Source organism: Astatotilapia calliptera, chromosome 20 (genome assembly GCF_964374335.1).
Source record: "Astatotilapia calliptera chromosome 20, fAstCal68.1, whole genome shotgun sequence".
Taxonomy (NCBI): domain Eukaryota; kingdom Metazoa; phylum Chordata; class Actinopteri; order Cichliformes; family Cichlidae; genus Astatotilapia; species Astatotilapia calliptera.
Window position 1 is genome coordinate 13,110,519 of NC_137441.1, and position 16,786 is coordinate 13,127,304.

The following is a 16,786-nucleotide window of genomic DNA, read 5'->3' on the forward strand; positions in this document are numbered from 1 at the left end:
TTTATAGCCATTTTAGTTGCTGGTTTTCAGCCCGTTTACATGCCACACATTTAAGCCTACCAGGCACTCTTCCGTGCCAAAGACTCAAATGTTAGCCCAAAGCACTGATAAGACACATTTCAGTGCTACACTGCAGTCTACAGGATTATATCCACACAAAGAGCCAGTACCATTGTGGGGAGGCGCACTCTAATAGGCATGACTTCATTAAATTCAATCTCGTGTCATGAGAGGAATGTGCCTCCGACGATGCCTCACAGAATGGGAACCTCCGTTGCATGCCTTTCAGGAAATTATCAAGCAAAGATGAAGAAAAAAGGGTGAAAATGTTACCAGTGTAATTCACTCTATTCGCTCTTTTGTCTTGTAGAGTGTTTCCAGCACAGAATAATTGTGCTTTCAGTGATTGCTTATAGTACACAGTTTCTTTTGCATGAGTCAGGATGTTGTGTTGACACACTTGCTTGTGCTTTCACTTCAGGTCTATTGTTGTCCTTTGATATTTCACATGCTTGAACCATCTCTCTCTCACTCATAAGTTGGGTGTTGTGCTGTTTTATCTGTTACCATAATGTGGAAGCCATTCAAACGTTAAACATGACTGGTTTTTCCACTTCATTGGCACAGTAAATGACATCAAGCATCGGCCTACCTCCCACCCCTTAATTTAAGTGCTGTTTAACTATCTGGATTAAACACCTGACCGAGTAGTGGGGAATTAAGAAAAGGGAGGTGTCTGCACTGATGAGATGAGATTGAACAGTCGGTTGAAGATCTCTGCTAAAACAAATAGAAAATAAAATGCATGCTTTTCAGTGGTGCAATAGTAGAATGGAGCCTTTGATGCAGGATGTTACAGCTGTGCTGCAGTTTTACGTTGATTATTGTAAGGTCAGAGTTGAGTGGTATAGCGATCCAAGAGGGGATGCTCTTTGTTCGCCATTATCATCTGACATGAGGTTAATGGAATAGGACTCAAAGAGGGCTCTGCGGTGTTGGTGTTGACTGCCCTATTTTTTCTTCTTACATTAATGCCAAGACAGATCGACTCTTGTCCTGCTGTACTGACAAGACAGGGAGGCTATATGCTAGGAAAAGGTTTAAAAAATGAGTTCTCAGAAAATAATCAGTAGTAGAAGAGCTGTGAAGACACCAAAGACAGATACAAGCCAGATTGACCTTGATCTTTTTACACAAGCCATGGTTACTAGTGCTGTCACAAGTGATCTACATCCTAGTCAAACCCTCCAGATATTATGTGGGTTAATTAGAGAAACAACATTATCACTTTAGCTAGCTGCTTCTCTTCTAGACTCAGGCTTTCTGAGGGAGCATCTGATGCATCTGGGTACCTTCACATTTTGTTGGCAAGTAAGATTATGACAAAAAATGGCAGATAAATTTGCCTGAATTTTTTTTAGTCAAGTTATGACATAAAGCTTTGAACATGCATTCTTCATTTAAGGTTTAATTCCAAGCACCAATCAGGGTTTTCATGGTAGATTAATGGATGTTAATAAATCAACAACAAACCCATTGGCCTACACGTTCACTTAAACTAATGGGTGTAAACACATTTGTTCACTCTTCTGCACTCTCATCCAAATGACCTCAAAAACACTAATTCACTGTACACCCTGTGGGCTTTTCCACAGTGTCGCATTGTGCTAAGTACCACCAGCCACTCATTCACCAGGTTCCATTCACATTTTAGCTTTTCACAGTCTGAGTGAAAAGTGTGACCTTGGCTGTGTTTTTGCTCCCTAGTGGAGTCTGGGTAAGATGAAGAGAATGACAATTGGTTGCAGCAGGAAGGAGGATAAAAGCAGTTTTACTTTCACCCACATTCTTGGTGTCGACAGCAGTAGGATGCCCTTAGGCTTTATTTTTCCTTTGCTGTGTTTGAAGTTATACTGGGGGGGTTGAGTTCATCTGTGATTTATTCTTCGTCTCTTCTTAAGAGATGGCTTTGGCTGCAAGTTTAGTTAGACTAAACATGAGCTGACGTGACCTTGAGTTACTTTAGAGACTGCAGGGCATTTAAAGTTTTTATTATTTTCTTTTTATAATCACTGAACTTGTCCGATCTTGGTTTTATCTGATAGAAAGATATGATAGGGCTAAAGTTTATCACACTGCCTCTTACAGCATTCTGGGATGCAAGAGCAGAGGTGAGGGTTGGAAAATGAAAGCAGCAGTTTTAGTGCAAAATGCAGATCAGTGGTGTCAGAAAAAGAAGCTGAGAAAGGGGGTAAAAAAAATAAAATATTATTAAGCTGATGTGCACTTTGCTTCAGGTCATCTGGGAGCTTCTCTGCACTTTGTGTATGTTTGTGGGGGAAAAAATGAATATGTGCAAAGTGAGGATATAGAGTGAAATTGAGGTCAGTGGAATGAGTGTGTTAAGAGAAGGAGCAGAAAGAGGATAAAAATATATTCATAGTAGGCCTGCTTGTGCTGTAATATAAATAATACAGCTCTGTGACATCTGGGAGTCTAGGCAACGCTTTCAGGGAAGCAAACCCCGGGTAAGAGACTAGTAAAAATGGATTTTGTTTTTCAGAAATGCAAGCTGGATTCTCTGGTGTTATTAAGAACACAGCAGGGCCTTTAACAAAGCATTAAAACATTCCTAATCTACACTTGTGTTAATCTGGAAACTTTGCGTCTGTGGCTTACTGGCTGATGGAACCATTTCTCATATAAATAGAGGTTAGAGTGGCTAAAACACATTTGGAAATTGCTCCGAGCTCTGGGAGATTTAAGTGGGCTCAGCCTTTCTATGCTGTCAAAAGCAGTTTACTGGTGACAAGAAAGCTCGAGATTTGAAATGGAGAGAGTTTAGACTGTCTAGCTGGAAGATGCTCTACGTCTCTGTGTCTCTCTCTCTCGCTCCTGACTGTATGACCTTGAATGTTCACAACTCTGCTGTGTGTAGTCTGTGCACATGCACACACTACCCCATCTCTGTTTTAAATATCTAATATATCGTGCCTTTGCTATAATGATGCAGCGTGGCTGAACAACCTGGTGTTTTTGCTGCCACCCACTTTGCATAAAGTGGCACATTTGTCTGTGTGTGTGTGTGTGTTTGGGGGGGTGTACGCGGCTGTTGTTTAAGGCAGCTGTCCAGACGTCACCTGTAGTGACAACAGTTACAAACCACACTTAAGCCTGTGATCGCGGCGCCTTGTCACCGCTCTCCTTTGGCGGCACCACAAATTGCCTTCACAATGTCGCACCTCACAGCCACACACACCCACATTATTGTGAATTATCAAAAACATCCCCCGGGGAGCCTCATTTCTCTCTCCCAGTTAAATGTTATTTGTTCTTTGTAGCAGGAACACATGTGGCCACCACAGCCTTTACTTACATTTTCTGTCACACAGCCAGGCTGTTGCCCTGTTCTCAGTCTTTGGGGGGCTCAGTGTAGCAGAGGATGTAGAAGCAAGGTGAAAGGTTAAGACCCTGCCATGCATTTAAATCAGAATGGAGTGGGATCTTAATCAGGTTCAGCGGCAGCTTGTATTCATTTGGACCAAACAGCACTGACCCTCCAGCTGAGGCACATAACCCTGACAAGAAAGTGACCTGAAAGCCAGCTGACACAGCTCGTCTGAGCCTTAATGAAACACTCGAATCTTTTAATCTAATATTATTTTGAATTTCTCCAAAGCTCTTTTTATTTTTGCTTTAATTTAGCTCTCGTTCAGAAGTCAGAACCACTCTGCAGAAGCTTAGTGGTAGGACAGAGCTCATGCATTATTTAGCAATGCACCGACATCAGGGCTTTTGCACAGCAAACACCCACACTCATTAGACATGCCCAAAACCCTGTTGAATTTTAATGCACCTTCGAACGTCAGCTTTAGCCCAGGTCTGCAAAAAGTGATTAATTATTACAGAGACAGAGGACAGGGTGTGTGTACTCGTCATCATTGGGGATTTAGTAACTTCTTTGTTATTTTTTTTTTTAGTAAGCAAGTAAATTCTATTTCCAAAAAGAGTCACAAGAAATAGTCTCCTGAGACATAATATTGAGATAGGTTTTTTTTTTTTTTTTAGAAGGATGAATTATTGTTTACTTTTAAAACAGTTTCATTATGTAATAAAGATATTGTACTCAGTTATGAGTGATGTGTGACTCCTGTAGGTCATTTCTCTCTGAAGGTTTCTGTGCATATTGGACTAAAAGGTGTTATTACCTCACTCTGCTTCCATTACAAATCTCACTGATGTGAATTCAGTTTTGACATGATGCCGATATGAGAAATTCTGCAAATAGAAAACCTCCCAGGAGTGACTCCTTTTATCCTGAAAGGATCTGAGAGCAAGGATTGTGATTTGGACACATGACGACTGCATGAGAGGAAGGGGCCACCTGGCTAGGGATTGGGAGGCTAATTGTCCCTCTGTTGTTAGGTTATCGCTGCCAAGGGAAGGACACGCATTACATATATACCAGCACGCAAACACACATGCAAATCCAAAACGTAGAGGCTGCTATTCTTGTCTTTCTGAGAAACAAATGTAAATATACGCAGATTCTTCTCCTGTTCAGGTGTGTGTGGATTGAACCTTTGCCACCCAGTACTTGCATACATGCTCACTTAGTTGAAAAGGCACAGCGCCCAACAGCTGTTAGCGAGTGTCCACTTACTTCACCTGAGAACTGTGATGTTTCTCACCTAAGTCCAGGTTACTTGTGCTTTGGAATGAATCAGCAGCAATAATAAAAAAGCATTAGACAAGCTAGTAAGGACATGGGTGGCTCAGCAGGGCTGACCGGATCCTTATGGCTTTTCGTTTGTTGGCGTGGGGGAAGGACATGCCGTTTACCTCTCTAACCCTTTATATAATTAATGGTGCCTTTTCTACACAGAAAGAGGGCTCAAACTGCATTTGGAAAACATCATGCTATCATGCAATAATTGCTAAGCAATCACACTATTGACATAATGACTCTTTGCATGTTTATTCTTTTTTCTTTTGTACCAGCATTTTGCTTTACTGGGACACAACTTAGCATATATCAGTATATCAGACAATTTTGCAATGAAATGTAGATAACCATTGCCATTTCTTGTTCTGGAAATGGTCCTTCTGTAGTTCCGTACAGGGAATCAACCCTAATGAGACTCCTCTTTAGAAAATTAGACCACTACAGAGCTTTCTATCCACTGAAAGGCTGTCACCAGGAGAGATAAGTAGGCTTCAGTCTCTTTGGTGCCATCAGAACTGGCAGGCAAGCACACTTGTGGCCCGCTGCCCAGATAGACACCTGGCACCTCCCTCTCGAACACAAAGAGACACACACACACACACACTTAGTTTGACCAGATGGGCGCTCTTAAAGTGTTAAAGAGCCCACGTGACACAAAAGGTTAAACTAAAGCAACAATATCCAGTCACTTGGCATCTCTCACACTTGGCCCAAGAAGATTGAAATAGTGGTCATTGACAGCTCTTCTTCTTCTCTCTCTGCCTATCTCCTCTGGCTTTACAGAGCAGCCAGATGGTGGAGCTCCAGAGGAATCAGCTGCGCGATGACATCAAGGAGTACAAGTTCAGGGAGTCTCGTCTGCTGCAGGATTACACCGAACTGGAGGAAGAGAACATCTCACTGCAGAAGCAGGTCTCCATGCTCAAGCAAAGTCAGGTGAGAAGAGAGCAACACTGCAGCTGTTCATGTCACAAGCCTGAATCATTTAAATTGTGTTACAGGTGGAATTATATTAGCAAAATGAAAAGGGATGGGTATGAGAGCAAAAATAAACTAAATGTGCCTTCACTGCTATCATGAAGCTCACTCTTTGGCATATTTAAATGAACTAAAAATATTTTTCCATTATATTGCAGATGCTTTAAAAGATTAGCCTTAATTACACTGGTGGCTTCAGGCATACCACCTACTTTGTCAACATACATTAACTGTATGCTGGATTTTAGTAGCCCTCTTACATACAAGCTCAAAAACTTTGCGCTTTAACATTCAGATTTAAGTGTGATATTAAAATCATCCTCAGCTTCTTCTTGTTTTCCCATAATGTCTTGCTGTGGGAGCATTTGAAAGACTCAGCAGCTATATCAGAGAGTCTATCATGGTACAAAACACTTCCTGGGTTTATTCAAATGCCATGAAAGCTAAAAAAAATCCTCTTTTTACATAAAGCGCAGCTATATTTACAGCATGGATATTTCCACTTGATGATGCTGTTTATGCCTGAGCTCTTGATCCTCTTCTTAACCCCTTGGATAGTGTTATATATTCATTAGACATGGCATGAATTATACAGATATTACTGCTGTTTAGGGAATGAAAAGGATTCCCAAATCAAATTCCCTTTAAAATCTAAATTAAAAGGAGAATCAGATGGATGTGTTCTTACCTAACATTATCTTGAGCAATTTTACAGCTTAATGGCTCATTTTAATTGGAGCTGCTAATATGCATTCTGTGATTCTGAAACTCGTGATAGTGGTATCCTGTCCTCCCAGGTGGAGTTTGAGGGTTTGAAGCATGAGATCCGTCGCCTAGAGGAGGACACTCAGTTCCTTAACAGCCAGCTAGAGGATGCCATCCGTCTAAAGGAGATTGCTGAACGTCAACTGAGTGAGGCTCTGGAGACCATTAAGACGGAGCGTGAGCTGAAGGCGTCCCTGCGGAAAGAGCTTTCCCACTACATGAACATTGGTGACACTCTGTACAACAGGTAAATGGAACAGAAACCAGGTTCTCATACACTTCACAAGAGAAGCTCTTAATAACATACAGTTTCCACATTGTTTCTTCAGTCCTCTCAGCATTTCTCTGGATGGTCTCAAGTTCAGCGACGATGCTGCAACTGAACCTAACAACGACGAGGCTCTCCACGGATATGAGAATGGCTTCATCAAACTGGCCAATGCCATCACTGACGACAACCGGATCCCCATGCCTAAGAAAGAAGAGCTTTTCCGTCCTGTTCCCAGCCTTGTTGATGACCTGCTCAGCGAACTTAACATCTCAGAGATCCAGAAGCTCAAACAGCAGCTGATGCAGGTTTGTGTTTTTGCATGAGAGCTTGTGTTTTCTGCTCACGATACAATATACGGTGGTCTGTTTTCATAGCAATGCTTTCTCAGCTTATTTCTCTTATTGGGTGTGAATCATTTTTATGCTGTTACACACTGAATTATTACCAGGAAACGCTAGAACGAAAGACATGCAATTCCTGTTTAGTGGCTCATGTAAGTGGTTTTTTAGACTTTGAACTATGACTGTTCACAGTTGCCAGTTTATTAGCATCACTTAGATCAAAGTAATCTGATAGTTCAGCAATACTGGAAGTTATAATGTTCAACTTTTGAAATTCAGTTTGATTGGGTTGTTTTGTTTTTGTTTGTTTTTTTTACAAATAATCCTATTTTGTTCACTCTATTTATGTTTGTTGGCAAAATAGCAAAAGTTGAATATGTCTGTATAAAATGCAATTAATTCCCAAACACTCATAAACATCTTTAAATGGTTTTACATTTTTACAAGTTACAAGTTAAAAATTGTCACATTTACACTAGAATTTATTGGAGGGCTGTGGGGATGGACTCCTTCAGTGTTAACTGGGTGTAGCTGACCTGAAATCTCAGTGTATATTTGGTTGAACGGAAGGTGATCTTACAGCGGAGCGTTGTATCGTGCCCCAGTCTGCTGCAGGGATCTAAATCTCCTTACAGCAAAGTTAATCCAGGGAGACGCGCACACATATCCTGCTCCGTGTGACCCCAAGGCGGCGGGTGGTGGCACCGGAGGACCTGCCATCTGCTTGATCATCACTCCATGAGTCCAAGGCCACAACTGATTGGGCACCATGGTTACCAGAAAATACTAGCAACCTGTGGATAGTGGATAGATTTGATGCCTAAGTCTTTTTTTTTTCTCCCTTCATCAAACATAAATATGGTTGCTGGATTAATGTGGGAACTTGAAGCCACCACAGTGCTGTTTATTGTAATAGACAGACTGTCAGACTGTGACAAAATCCCATGTTTGATATGACCCAACAACATATTATTCAGCCCACTAAGACCTTCTGACACATCACTCCACAGATTCCTGGCAGCAATCGGAGCAGAGGAAACAAAAAACATTCCTTCTCATTTAGTCAAACTCTGCTGCTCCTGTGTCTTAACTCATACTATTCTTATTCCTTTAGAGATAAATCCCAAACGTCCACTCATTGGAAGTTAACTTATTAGTCCTTGGCAATTCAGCATTTACGACAGATTCTGCAGGATAAGGATGGCCACTGCTATGCTGACTGCCCATAAACACTATTTCAAGCATTGGTGTCTCATAAAAGTTTTTAATGTGACCACTGATGTAAATAAAGGAGTGCTCTTGAGCACAACAAGCCGATCTGGTAAAGCATGCAGTCACTTCTAGAAATGAATCTTCACGAGCTATTGTGAAATAATAAATTATGCATGCAGATGAGCATGATACTTTAATATTATTTACAGAGCAGATTCCGAAATAGCTCAGTGCTTGCAAAAGCACAACTTTGTGTGCGTCTTTGTGTAAGATGACACACCCAGGCTGTCTGCCAGCACTGAGCTGAACTGAGTCCAGCAGACTGTCAAGGTCATCCTGATTCTGATGTCAGACCTAGCGAGCGATATTCCTCTCATACATACATGATAGACAATCCAGATATATAACATGATTTAAAGACATGAGTCCTTCATCAGATTAGCAAGTTAACAAAAACTGCAAAAGTGCATGTGTTACAGGGCGAGGTCCTTTTGCTAATTGTGTCTCTGCATTTCTACACAGATGGAGCGTGAGAAGGTCAACCTGATGTCCACTCTGCAGGACTCCCAGAAACAGCTAGAGCAGGCGAACGGTGCTCTGTCAGAGCATCAGGAGAAGGTCAACCGCCTCACAGAGAACCTCAATGCCATCCGCAAGCTCCAAGCCAGCAAGGAGCGCCAGTCTGCTTTGGATAATGAGAAAGAACGCGATAGCCATGAAGATGTAGACTATTATGAGGTTGACATCAACGGACCTGAGATCCTGGAGTGCAAGTACAAGGTAAATGGCACGTGGTCGTTGTAGGCAGCGCAAAATGTCAAATTAAATTTGAAACCTGCAGGAAAACGAAATAGGGTCAAGTCCGAAAAATGTCGTGCATTTGGGTTTCATTTACACTCGCATGTGATCTTGCTTCTCTAGGTTGCGGTGTCAGAGGCAGGAGAGCTGAAGGAGGAACTGAAGACCCTGAAAGCAGAATACCAGGCCTGTCAGTCACGTTACGAAGAGGAGCGCACTCGTCTGGCAACTGATGTGACAACACTTAAAGAGAACCTGACAACTCTGGAGAAGACCAGCCATGCAGAGAGAGAAGAGAAAGCCAAGCTTGAGAAAGAGCTGCGCAAGGTGAGGTGTTTCTCTAGACATGTTTATTTTTGATGTTTTTATATATGCCTTATTTTTAAAAAAGCTTTTTCATTTTTTGTAGTGAAATAATGCAGGGTTTTTTGGGGGGTTTTTTGGTGTGTTCTCAGTTGAGTGACGTGGCAGGCGAGTCTCAGGGTAGTCTGAGTGTGGCACAGGATGAGCTGGTCACCTTCAGTGAAGAACTGGCCACCCTCTACAACCATGTCTGCATGTGCAACAACGAAACCCCCAACCGCGTTATGCTCGACTTCTACAAAGAGGGTAAGGGTGGTCGTAGCAGCCCGGAAGGCCGCGGCCGCCGCTCTCCCATCCTGCTCACCAAGGGCCTCTTCCCTGAGCCCAGTAAGACCGACCTGAGCGATGGAGCACCTTCCCCGATCTCCTCCCTGCCTTCTCCTGTGTCTGACCACCGACGCGAGCCCATGAACATCTACAATCTGGTTGCCATCATCAGAGACCAGATTAAGCACCTGCAGCTGGCAGTGGACCGCACCACCGAGCTGTCACGCCAGAGGGTTGCTTCTCTGGAGCTGGGCACTGTGGCCGACAAGGACAAGGAAGCCTGCATGGAGGAGATCCTCAAACTGAAATCCCTGCTCAGCACCAAGAGGGAACAGATTGCCACCCTGCGCACTGTCCTCAAGGCCAACAAGCAGGTAGGTTGATCTGTTTGAGCGTCTGTAAACAAAGTACTCTCAATACAAACATTTGTCATTGTCCACAAAAGTTAGAAATAGAGGTAGGGGGAATTATTTTGGGTGTGTTCAGCTGCTGAAGCAAATTCTTTACAGTCTAGATCTATAACAAACACTGGTTGAGAGAGCGGCTGTATGGTGACAGCTGCCTCGAGTATTTGTGTGGTTAGATTCAGAGAACAGCTTTACAAAGCAAAAAGAACCATAACCCAGAGGCGGAGTGTGTATGCAGTTGTTTGGTAGCCATTTGAAGTATGCATGTGGCTACACAGTGTGCATTAGAACACAGATGTGAAAATAACTCATAAACCGCACAGCTAGGGTTTTTAAAATGAACATTAGCAGCTGAAATCATGCGCCATAATAAAAGAATTAGCAAGCATACCCCAACTTCTTCCAGGTGCTTTGACCCTTTTGTTCTTTCTGCCAACTCACAGACAGCTGAAGTGGCTCTGGCCAACCTGAAGAGCAAGTATGAGAATGAAAAGGCAATGGTGACCGAGACCATGATGAAACTGAGGAATGAGCTCAAAGCTTTGAAAGAGGACGCTGCCACCTTTTCCTCTCTCCGGGCTATGTTTGCCACACGGTAAGAATCGTGCCAGCACCTGCATGACGGTCAAGAAAATATGTTTTATCTACATCCTGCCATCAAAAGCACAAAAGTCTTTATCTGACATAACATTGTAACCTGGTAAATTCTTTACTTATTTGATATCTCCAGAGGAGGTTGTGACAGTAGCAAGTCGTGGCATGAATTCCATACTGTGCTGCTATGCTACAGCTGTAACACAGACACGTGTCATTCTTATTAATGCCGCACATGCAGCACACAAAGGTCATACACAATATAACCAGGTAGCATGAAGATAAGATTATGGTCATAACGTAATCCATGTTTACCATATGTTGGCTTTATTTTTAATATTGAAACATGACATATTTAAGTACACTATTGTGTTGTTCATTCATAGCCAGAAATCCCTTCTATTTGTACAGATTCAGACTATAAATAACAGAAGGTGCCTAATGTGGATAACCATTGTTTGTGACCGGTGACTTGGTGTATGTGTCTGTCAGATGGGTCAACACGCATGTTAATCTTTTCTGATTCCAAAGAGAAGCCGGTCAAAGGTTCTGCGCATAATCCCTCCTCAGATTGGGATGGATTACACATTCACCCCTCAACACGTAGTACACTAAGGACTCATGAGCTGCTTGCTTGTTTATTTTTGGGTGTGCACATATGCATGTGTGAACAATATTTTTGTGCTTTGATGTGCTTTTTTGATAGCTAATTTCATTTAAAACAATGATGCGCGCTCTTCCTGTAAATATTAGCTATATTCCAGAAAGCACTGCAGAGATGCTGAGGCAGTCTGTCCTTCATTTAAAGCTGTATTACATTCCACAGCAAAGTTCAAGCTGTGCAGAGGGGAAAGAGAAGGGTAGGGAGAGGCGAGTTTTTACAATGAAGAGTATAATTGCTGCAGGGAGTGTGTGTGGGCAGCTCAGCACCCCTCGTCTTACCCATGCAGAAATTCAATACAGATCGCTGAAGTGCAGTAGCTGAAGTAATTCCATATACCTGCAGTGCCCAATCAATTAGTAACAGTTCTAAAACTCATCCGGCTGCAAATATAGGCGTGTCGCCACAGGCTTTTTTGTATATACTGCAGAGCTAAATTGCTGCAGGATGTATTATATAGTTGTGTCATGTGTCAGAGGAGAGCAGCTGAAGTGTAAGATCATATTTGCATGTTTTTTTTCTTTGAGTTTGTTTTGCCGGAGAGGGTTAAGATGTTTTTGAGCACATCACAGCTTCCTGTTTACTTCCTGTTTCAGTCCATGTGTTTTTATTCCTCCGTATGCCCAGAGCAGCTCCACCGACTATGTTGTTGGGCTTTCTGCTCCAGCACCACACCACTATGTATGATTTACATTCACTGTTTATGGGACTCATGTATTGGTATGTAAATTGTGTCTTATATGACACAGAGTTAGGTCAGGGGACTCTTTTGAGAGGCAGGGGGACTCGCCGGAATGAAGTTTCCCACACTCCCCCCCTCTTTGTATCCCCTGTTCCCCCTCCATCCTTCCTCACAGCCAAACACCCGGTTCTCTTGTCATGTGGAAAAGAAAGAGAGGAAGGACCAGGCCTTTAGTTACAACCCACTACAGGAGTCTAGTTTGATAGTTTTTTTTTTCTTCCACTTTTCAAGATAATCACTGCTCACACAAAGTCTGCAAAGGAGGATTTCTGAGATGTGTACTCGTGGATTCAAATGATGTATAGTCTTTGACAAAAGGGGAAGAGAGATGAAGTGGAAGTGAAAGAATATGTGGGGCTTTTTATGGTCTTATTGTTCAGGGAATTGGCACATAATATACTCATAGGACTAAAAGACACACCAGACTTATTATTAACATTTTTGTTTTTAAAACCAATTTAACAAAACAATATTTGTTTTAACAGAAATAGCAAATAGGATGGAGTAATTCTATTTAGTTTATTTCACGAAAGCAACACAGGAATGTTTATCACGCGTGTATATGGGCTTCACTGTCCCCTCCTGTATGTGTGCCTCTCTGGCTGCAGTATCTGGTGTCATGTTAACAGTAAGCTTCTGCCTCCGACATTCCTAAGACAAGCCTCGACATGCTTGTGCCTTCTGCTCTCGCTGATTAACTGTCCGAACATTTACACAAATCACGTTTTCTTGTAAAATGTACACCTTCAGTTATCTGGCTATTCTGGTGTTGGTTCTATGTTAGTTGTTTTCCCTTTTAACTTTCTTTGTTTTGTTAAAGAAGTGTGTGTGTGTGTGTGTGTGTGTGTGTGTGTGTGTGTGTGTGTGTGTGTGTGTGTGTGTGTGTGTGTGTGTGTGTGTGTGTGTGTGTGTGTGTGTGTGTGTGTGAGATCCATACCACCATGACCAATCAAGCTCTAGACGAGACCACAGCTGACCATGTTTTGAATGTGTGTGTTTGTGTCCTATTGGGGAATTATTGGTTATGAATGTTTTAGTAGTCACAGCCTTTAAATGTCAGCAGCTACTGTAAATCATTACAGCGAGATGTAGATAATGCGCTTGTTTGTCAGAGTGTGAATATTGTGATTCCTAATGCTCAAAAGGCCAGCCGTCGCCTCCTGGCCCCCTTCGGCTATTGTGCTAGAACTCCCGATCACCAGGGCAAAAAGACTCCTATTGTATCCACCCACTGCTTAGAATAGACTCCTCTTTTTTTCCCGGGAAAAATGCCCCCCACCCCTATGCAAGAGTGACTGAACTGTCTGAAGGTGCACCAGCTCGCTTCTTGCTCCCGGGTTGTTCCCAAATCTCATACTGGGTTTAATGAGGTAGCACTGATCCCTATTGTCTGGGTGTGTGTCCCAGAGGGAATCAAGCTGCATACACAAGAGGAGGGGGCCATGGTTTATATTTGTTTGGTGGTCTGGCAAGGCCAGGGTTCACATGGCCCACCACCACGTGCAGCACCACACGCAGCAAAAACATCTGCGCTTCCTGTTTGCAGATGCTCCCTTCAAGACGTTCTTGTTTTTGTTTTTTTTTGTTGTTGTTTTTTTTAAAGAAAAAGCTGATAAATTCTTCACCTACTGAAAGATTATTTGCTTGCTTTGCATTATTTTTATGGAATTTTTTTATTTTATGTTATTTATTTATCGCTTCTGCAACAGCAGTTCAGTTGCTAAACACTGACTAAAACAGAACAGATCGGTAATGACAGTTACGGCTCGTAGAGAAAAGAGTTTGCAGACTATAGCTTCAGGCTAGGGTGTTAACAAAAAATAAATAATAATTAATTTCAAATAAATGAAAGTGAGTTAGGTGAGGCTGCCCAACAGTTACATTGTGTCTGAACTTTGGTGCTGTACGGTTGGGCAATTAAGTGCTGCTCACTAACGTATTCAGCCCTTCCCTCCCAATAGGTTTGTCAGTCATTACTGAAGAATGTCACTCGATTTGCTTTGTCAGCAGCACAGAAAACAGGGATGAGCAAGATGAGAGAGAAAGTGACTGATTCGGGCAGATAGAGAGAGACTGTAGCAAGGAAGTGATGAGGCTTGAAAGGCAATGATAAGACCCAGGAGAGGGGATAAAGGAAACAGGAGCACGACAGCAGCAGATGGGGAGTGGCGATATGGACCCCCCACCTTGAAATCCTGTCAGGTGTCCCACTTTTTATACTTGTCCAGCTTTAGACACTCACACACTAACACGTGTGCAAGGACAGCGGGAGACAGGTGATAATGCCGCAGTGCAGCACCCGGTGATGACGAGCGTTAGTAGACAGACTTCATATCTTGTGCTATTTCACACACAGATGGGAGATGCAACGGAGGCATAGAAGTTATGCTGTCTCATTCAAACTGGAAAATTGGAGATCAGGTGTGAACAGCTACACCTCAGAGCAATAAACCACATTCTTCTCTTCCCCGTCTTAATTTTTCTCCTCTGTCGCTCCCCTCCTGCCTTTTTCTCAGGTGATGCAGAAATAATCTTCCCTTTGACCTGTAGGCTAATGATTTCATCCCTTATGTATGTAATCTGTCTTCAACTGCCACTGTGCATACATTCATATTATCCCAAGGCGCTGCAAGCTGCTCTCAGATGTCTCACCTGTTCATGAATGTAAATCATACCCTCTAGCAGCAGCAGCTATACAAATAAAAAGTATGGGTTTAATTTTCAGTTTATGAAATGACGGGAAGTGCGGTGAGAGTTTGTTACTATATCTGGCAAATTAGCTGCAGAATGTTTTAAGTGGAGCTGAAAATGTGTTCGTTGGGGGGACTTTGTTGAAGAGGACCAAAATGGCTGGTGAAGTCTTAGGTTAATATTTCAGAAGCTTGGGCAGTCTTGCAGGCCTTCATGTTGTGGCTCATGGGCTCCACCTGCTGGTGGCTAATTTATTACACTAGCAGGAAGTTTATGATGTGTGGGTTTGAATGTGTGTCTGAGTGTTTCTGTCAGTGAATCAAATCTGAGGTGCGGCATGAGGTTCATGTTAAGTAATATCACAAAAATGCCCTCTTGTGATATGTCACAGGAAACCCTCTTAGTCGGTGAACAAATCTGACTTTTTTTTTTCTGCCTGTGTTTCTCCTGCAGTTGTGATGAGTATGTTACCCAGCTGGATGAGATGCAGAGACAGCTGGCCGCAGCAGAGGACGAGAAGAAAACCCTTAACTCTCTGCTGCGAATGGCTATCCAGCAGAAGCTCGCCCTGACGCAGCGCCTGGAAGATCTGGAGTTTGATCACGAGCAGACCCGTCGGGGAGGCAACGCAGGCCGTGCTAAAGCACGCAGCAAGGCCGCCGGCACCGCCAGCGCCGCCGCCGCCGCCACCACCACCACCACCAACAACCCGCATGTAAGTCAGAGTCTCACCTGCTCTGTCTCGGGCCGACCAGAGCACAGCAGTTCTGTGCCCAGCGGCATCCTGGGAGGCCCCGTGGTCTTCTGCAGCGAGAAGTACAAGATCTACTGCGACTGAGGCGGCAGAAACGTCCGCATGGGACTGCTGTGTACAGAGGGGAGGGGGCTCACGGGCCGAAACCCTCCCTGCCTTCGTGTTAAAGAGCCCCACTTGCTCGCTTAGCTCCATGGCCAGCCTGCGCTCCTCTAGGGACTGATGTGTTACTAACCAGCTGCTCGTGTGTGCTACTATAAACGCTTAGGGGAATGCAGTGTATGTACAGTGTGCACTAGACGTTTGGACTGTAGTAGACATATATGGCATGTGGGTTATAAGGCCCTGGTTATATTGGGGGGTTTGTGGATATTATGGGTTGTCTATTCTTTCCGCTGTCATAGTGCTGTACGTATGATGTAAAAGCTGGCAGCTTCTGTGCTTGTTTGTTCTGGCCCCCCGGAGTGGCTTTCCTGGTCACATTAACACATTGCTGAGGTGGAGACGTGTAAAGATGATGTCACTCTGATGCTCTAACAACTAAACTTGACATCCTCTGTTCTTTGGCTTGTCTGTCGGCATTGGTGCTCCTTTCCGAATAAATAAAACGGCCCCTTCTTTCCTCTGCCTCTCCGTCCTGGTCCCCCCAGGACCGAACCGTGCCCGGCAGCCCACTTTCTAATGTTTACAACCAGAAAAAGGAACTAGAATATGCAAGCTCCCTCTGCTTTTTTGCTAGGGGAGCATAATATGATTTTACACAGAAATACAAAAAAAAAAAATCATAAGTGGGTCAATGAAGTTGTTTGGGCGGAAAAGGAGCACTTGTGACCACAGCTGTTTATTTCAGGTTAATTTTAAAGCTGTGACGCTAGCACACCAATACTATAGGGTCAATAGAATCGCATGGCTTTGCAGCTGAAAATGCTTGAGAGCTTTTTAACTGTTTTTCTGTTGTTAGGTGTGTGGTACCAGACAAAACTCTGTACTACAGGGCTCTACATTGTTTTTTTTTAATTTTAATAGAAAAGAGGAGTTAATTGGTGTGATACAAGAGGGCTGTCTAATCCCTGTGACCCATTATGTTGCAAAGGATTCATTCAGAGCCATATTACGAGAAAGAAGGTTTGACAAATCGACACATCTAAATTAAGTGCACTTCAGCATAGGTGCCTCAGGTTCCTGCTTCTGTTCAAATGGATATAATGCTCACTGT

General features: G+C 43.2%; 1 protein-coding gene across 3 annotated transcripts in view; it reads left to right on the forward strand.

Moving 5' to 3' along the window:
* LOC145423220 (protein bicaudal D homolog 2-like) overlaps nucleotides 1-16,786 on the forward strand; it is a 38,309-nt gene that overhangs the window by 19,191 nt on the left and 2,332 nt on the right. For 2 of the 3 annotated variants that reach the window (XM_080295446.1, XM_080295445.1), the window contains exons 3-10: nucleotides 5,510-5,662; nucleotides 6,502-6,716; nucleotides 6,799-7,045; nucleotides 8,816-9,073; nucleotides 9,215-9,418; nucleotides 9,547-10,095; nucleotides 10,572-10,723; nucleotides 15,270-15,531. In XM_080295446.1, coding sequence (XP_080151572.1) covers nucleotides 5,510-5,662; nucleotides 6,502-6,716; nucleotides 6,799-7,045; nucleotides 8,816-9,073; nucleotides 9,215-9,418; nucleotides 9,547-10,095; nucleotides 10,572-10,723; nucleotides 15,270-15,531 — 2,040 coding nt within the window. Of the gene's footprint in view, nucleotides 1-5,509; nucleotides 5,663-6,501; nucleotides 6,717-6,798; nucleotides 7,046-8,815; nucleotides 9,074-9,214; nucleotides 9,419-9,546; nucleotides 10,096-10,571; nucleotides 10,724-15,269; nucleotides 16,601-16,786 lie in introns of those variants that run through there. The other variant, XM_080295444.1, reaches the window with a different exon arrangement.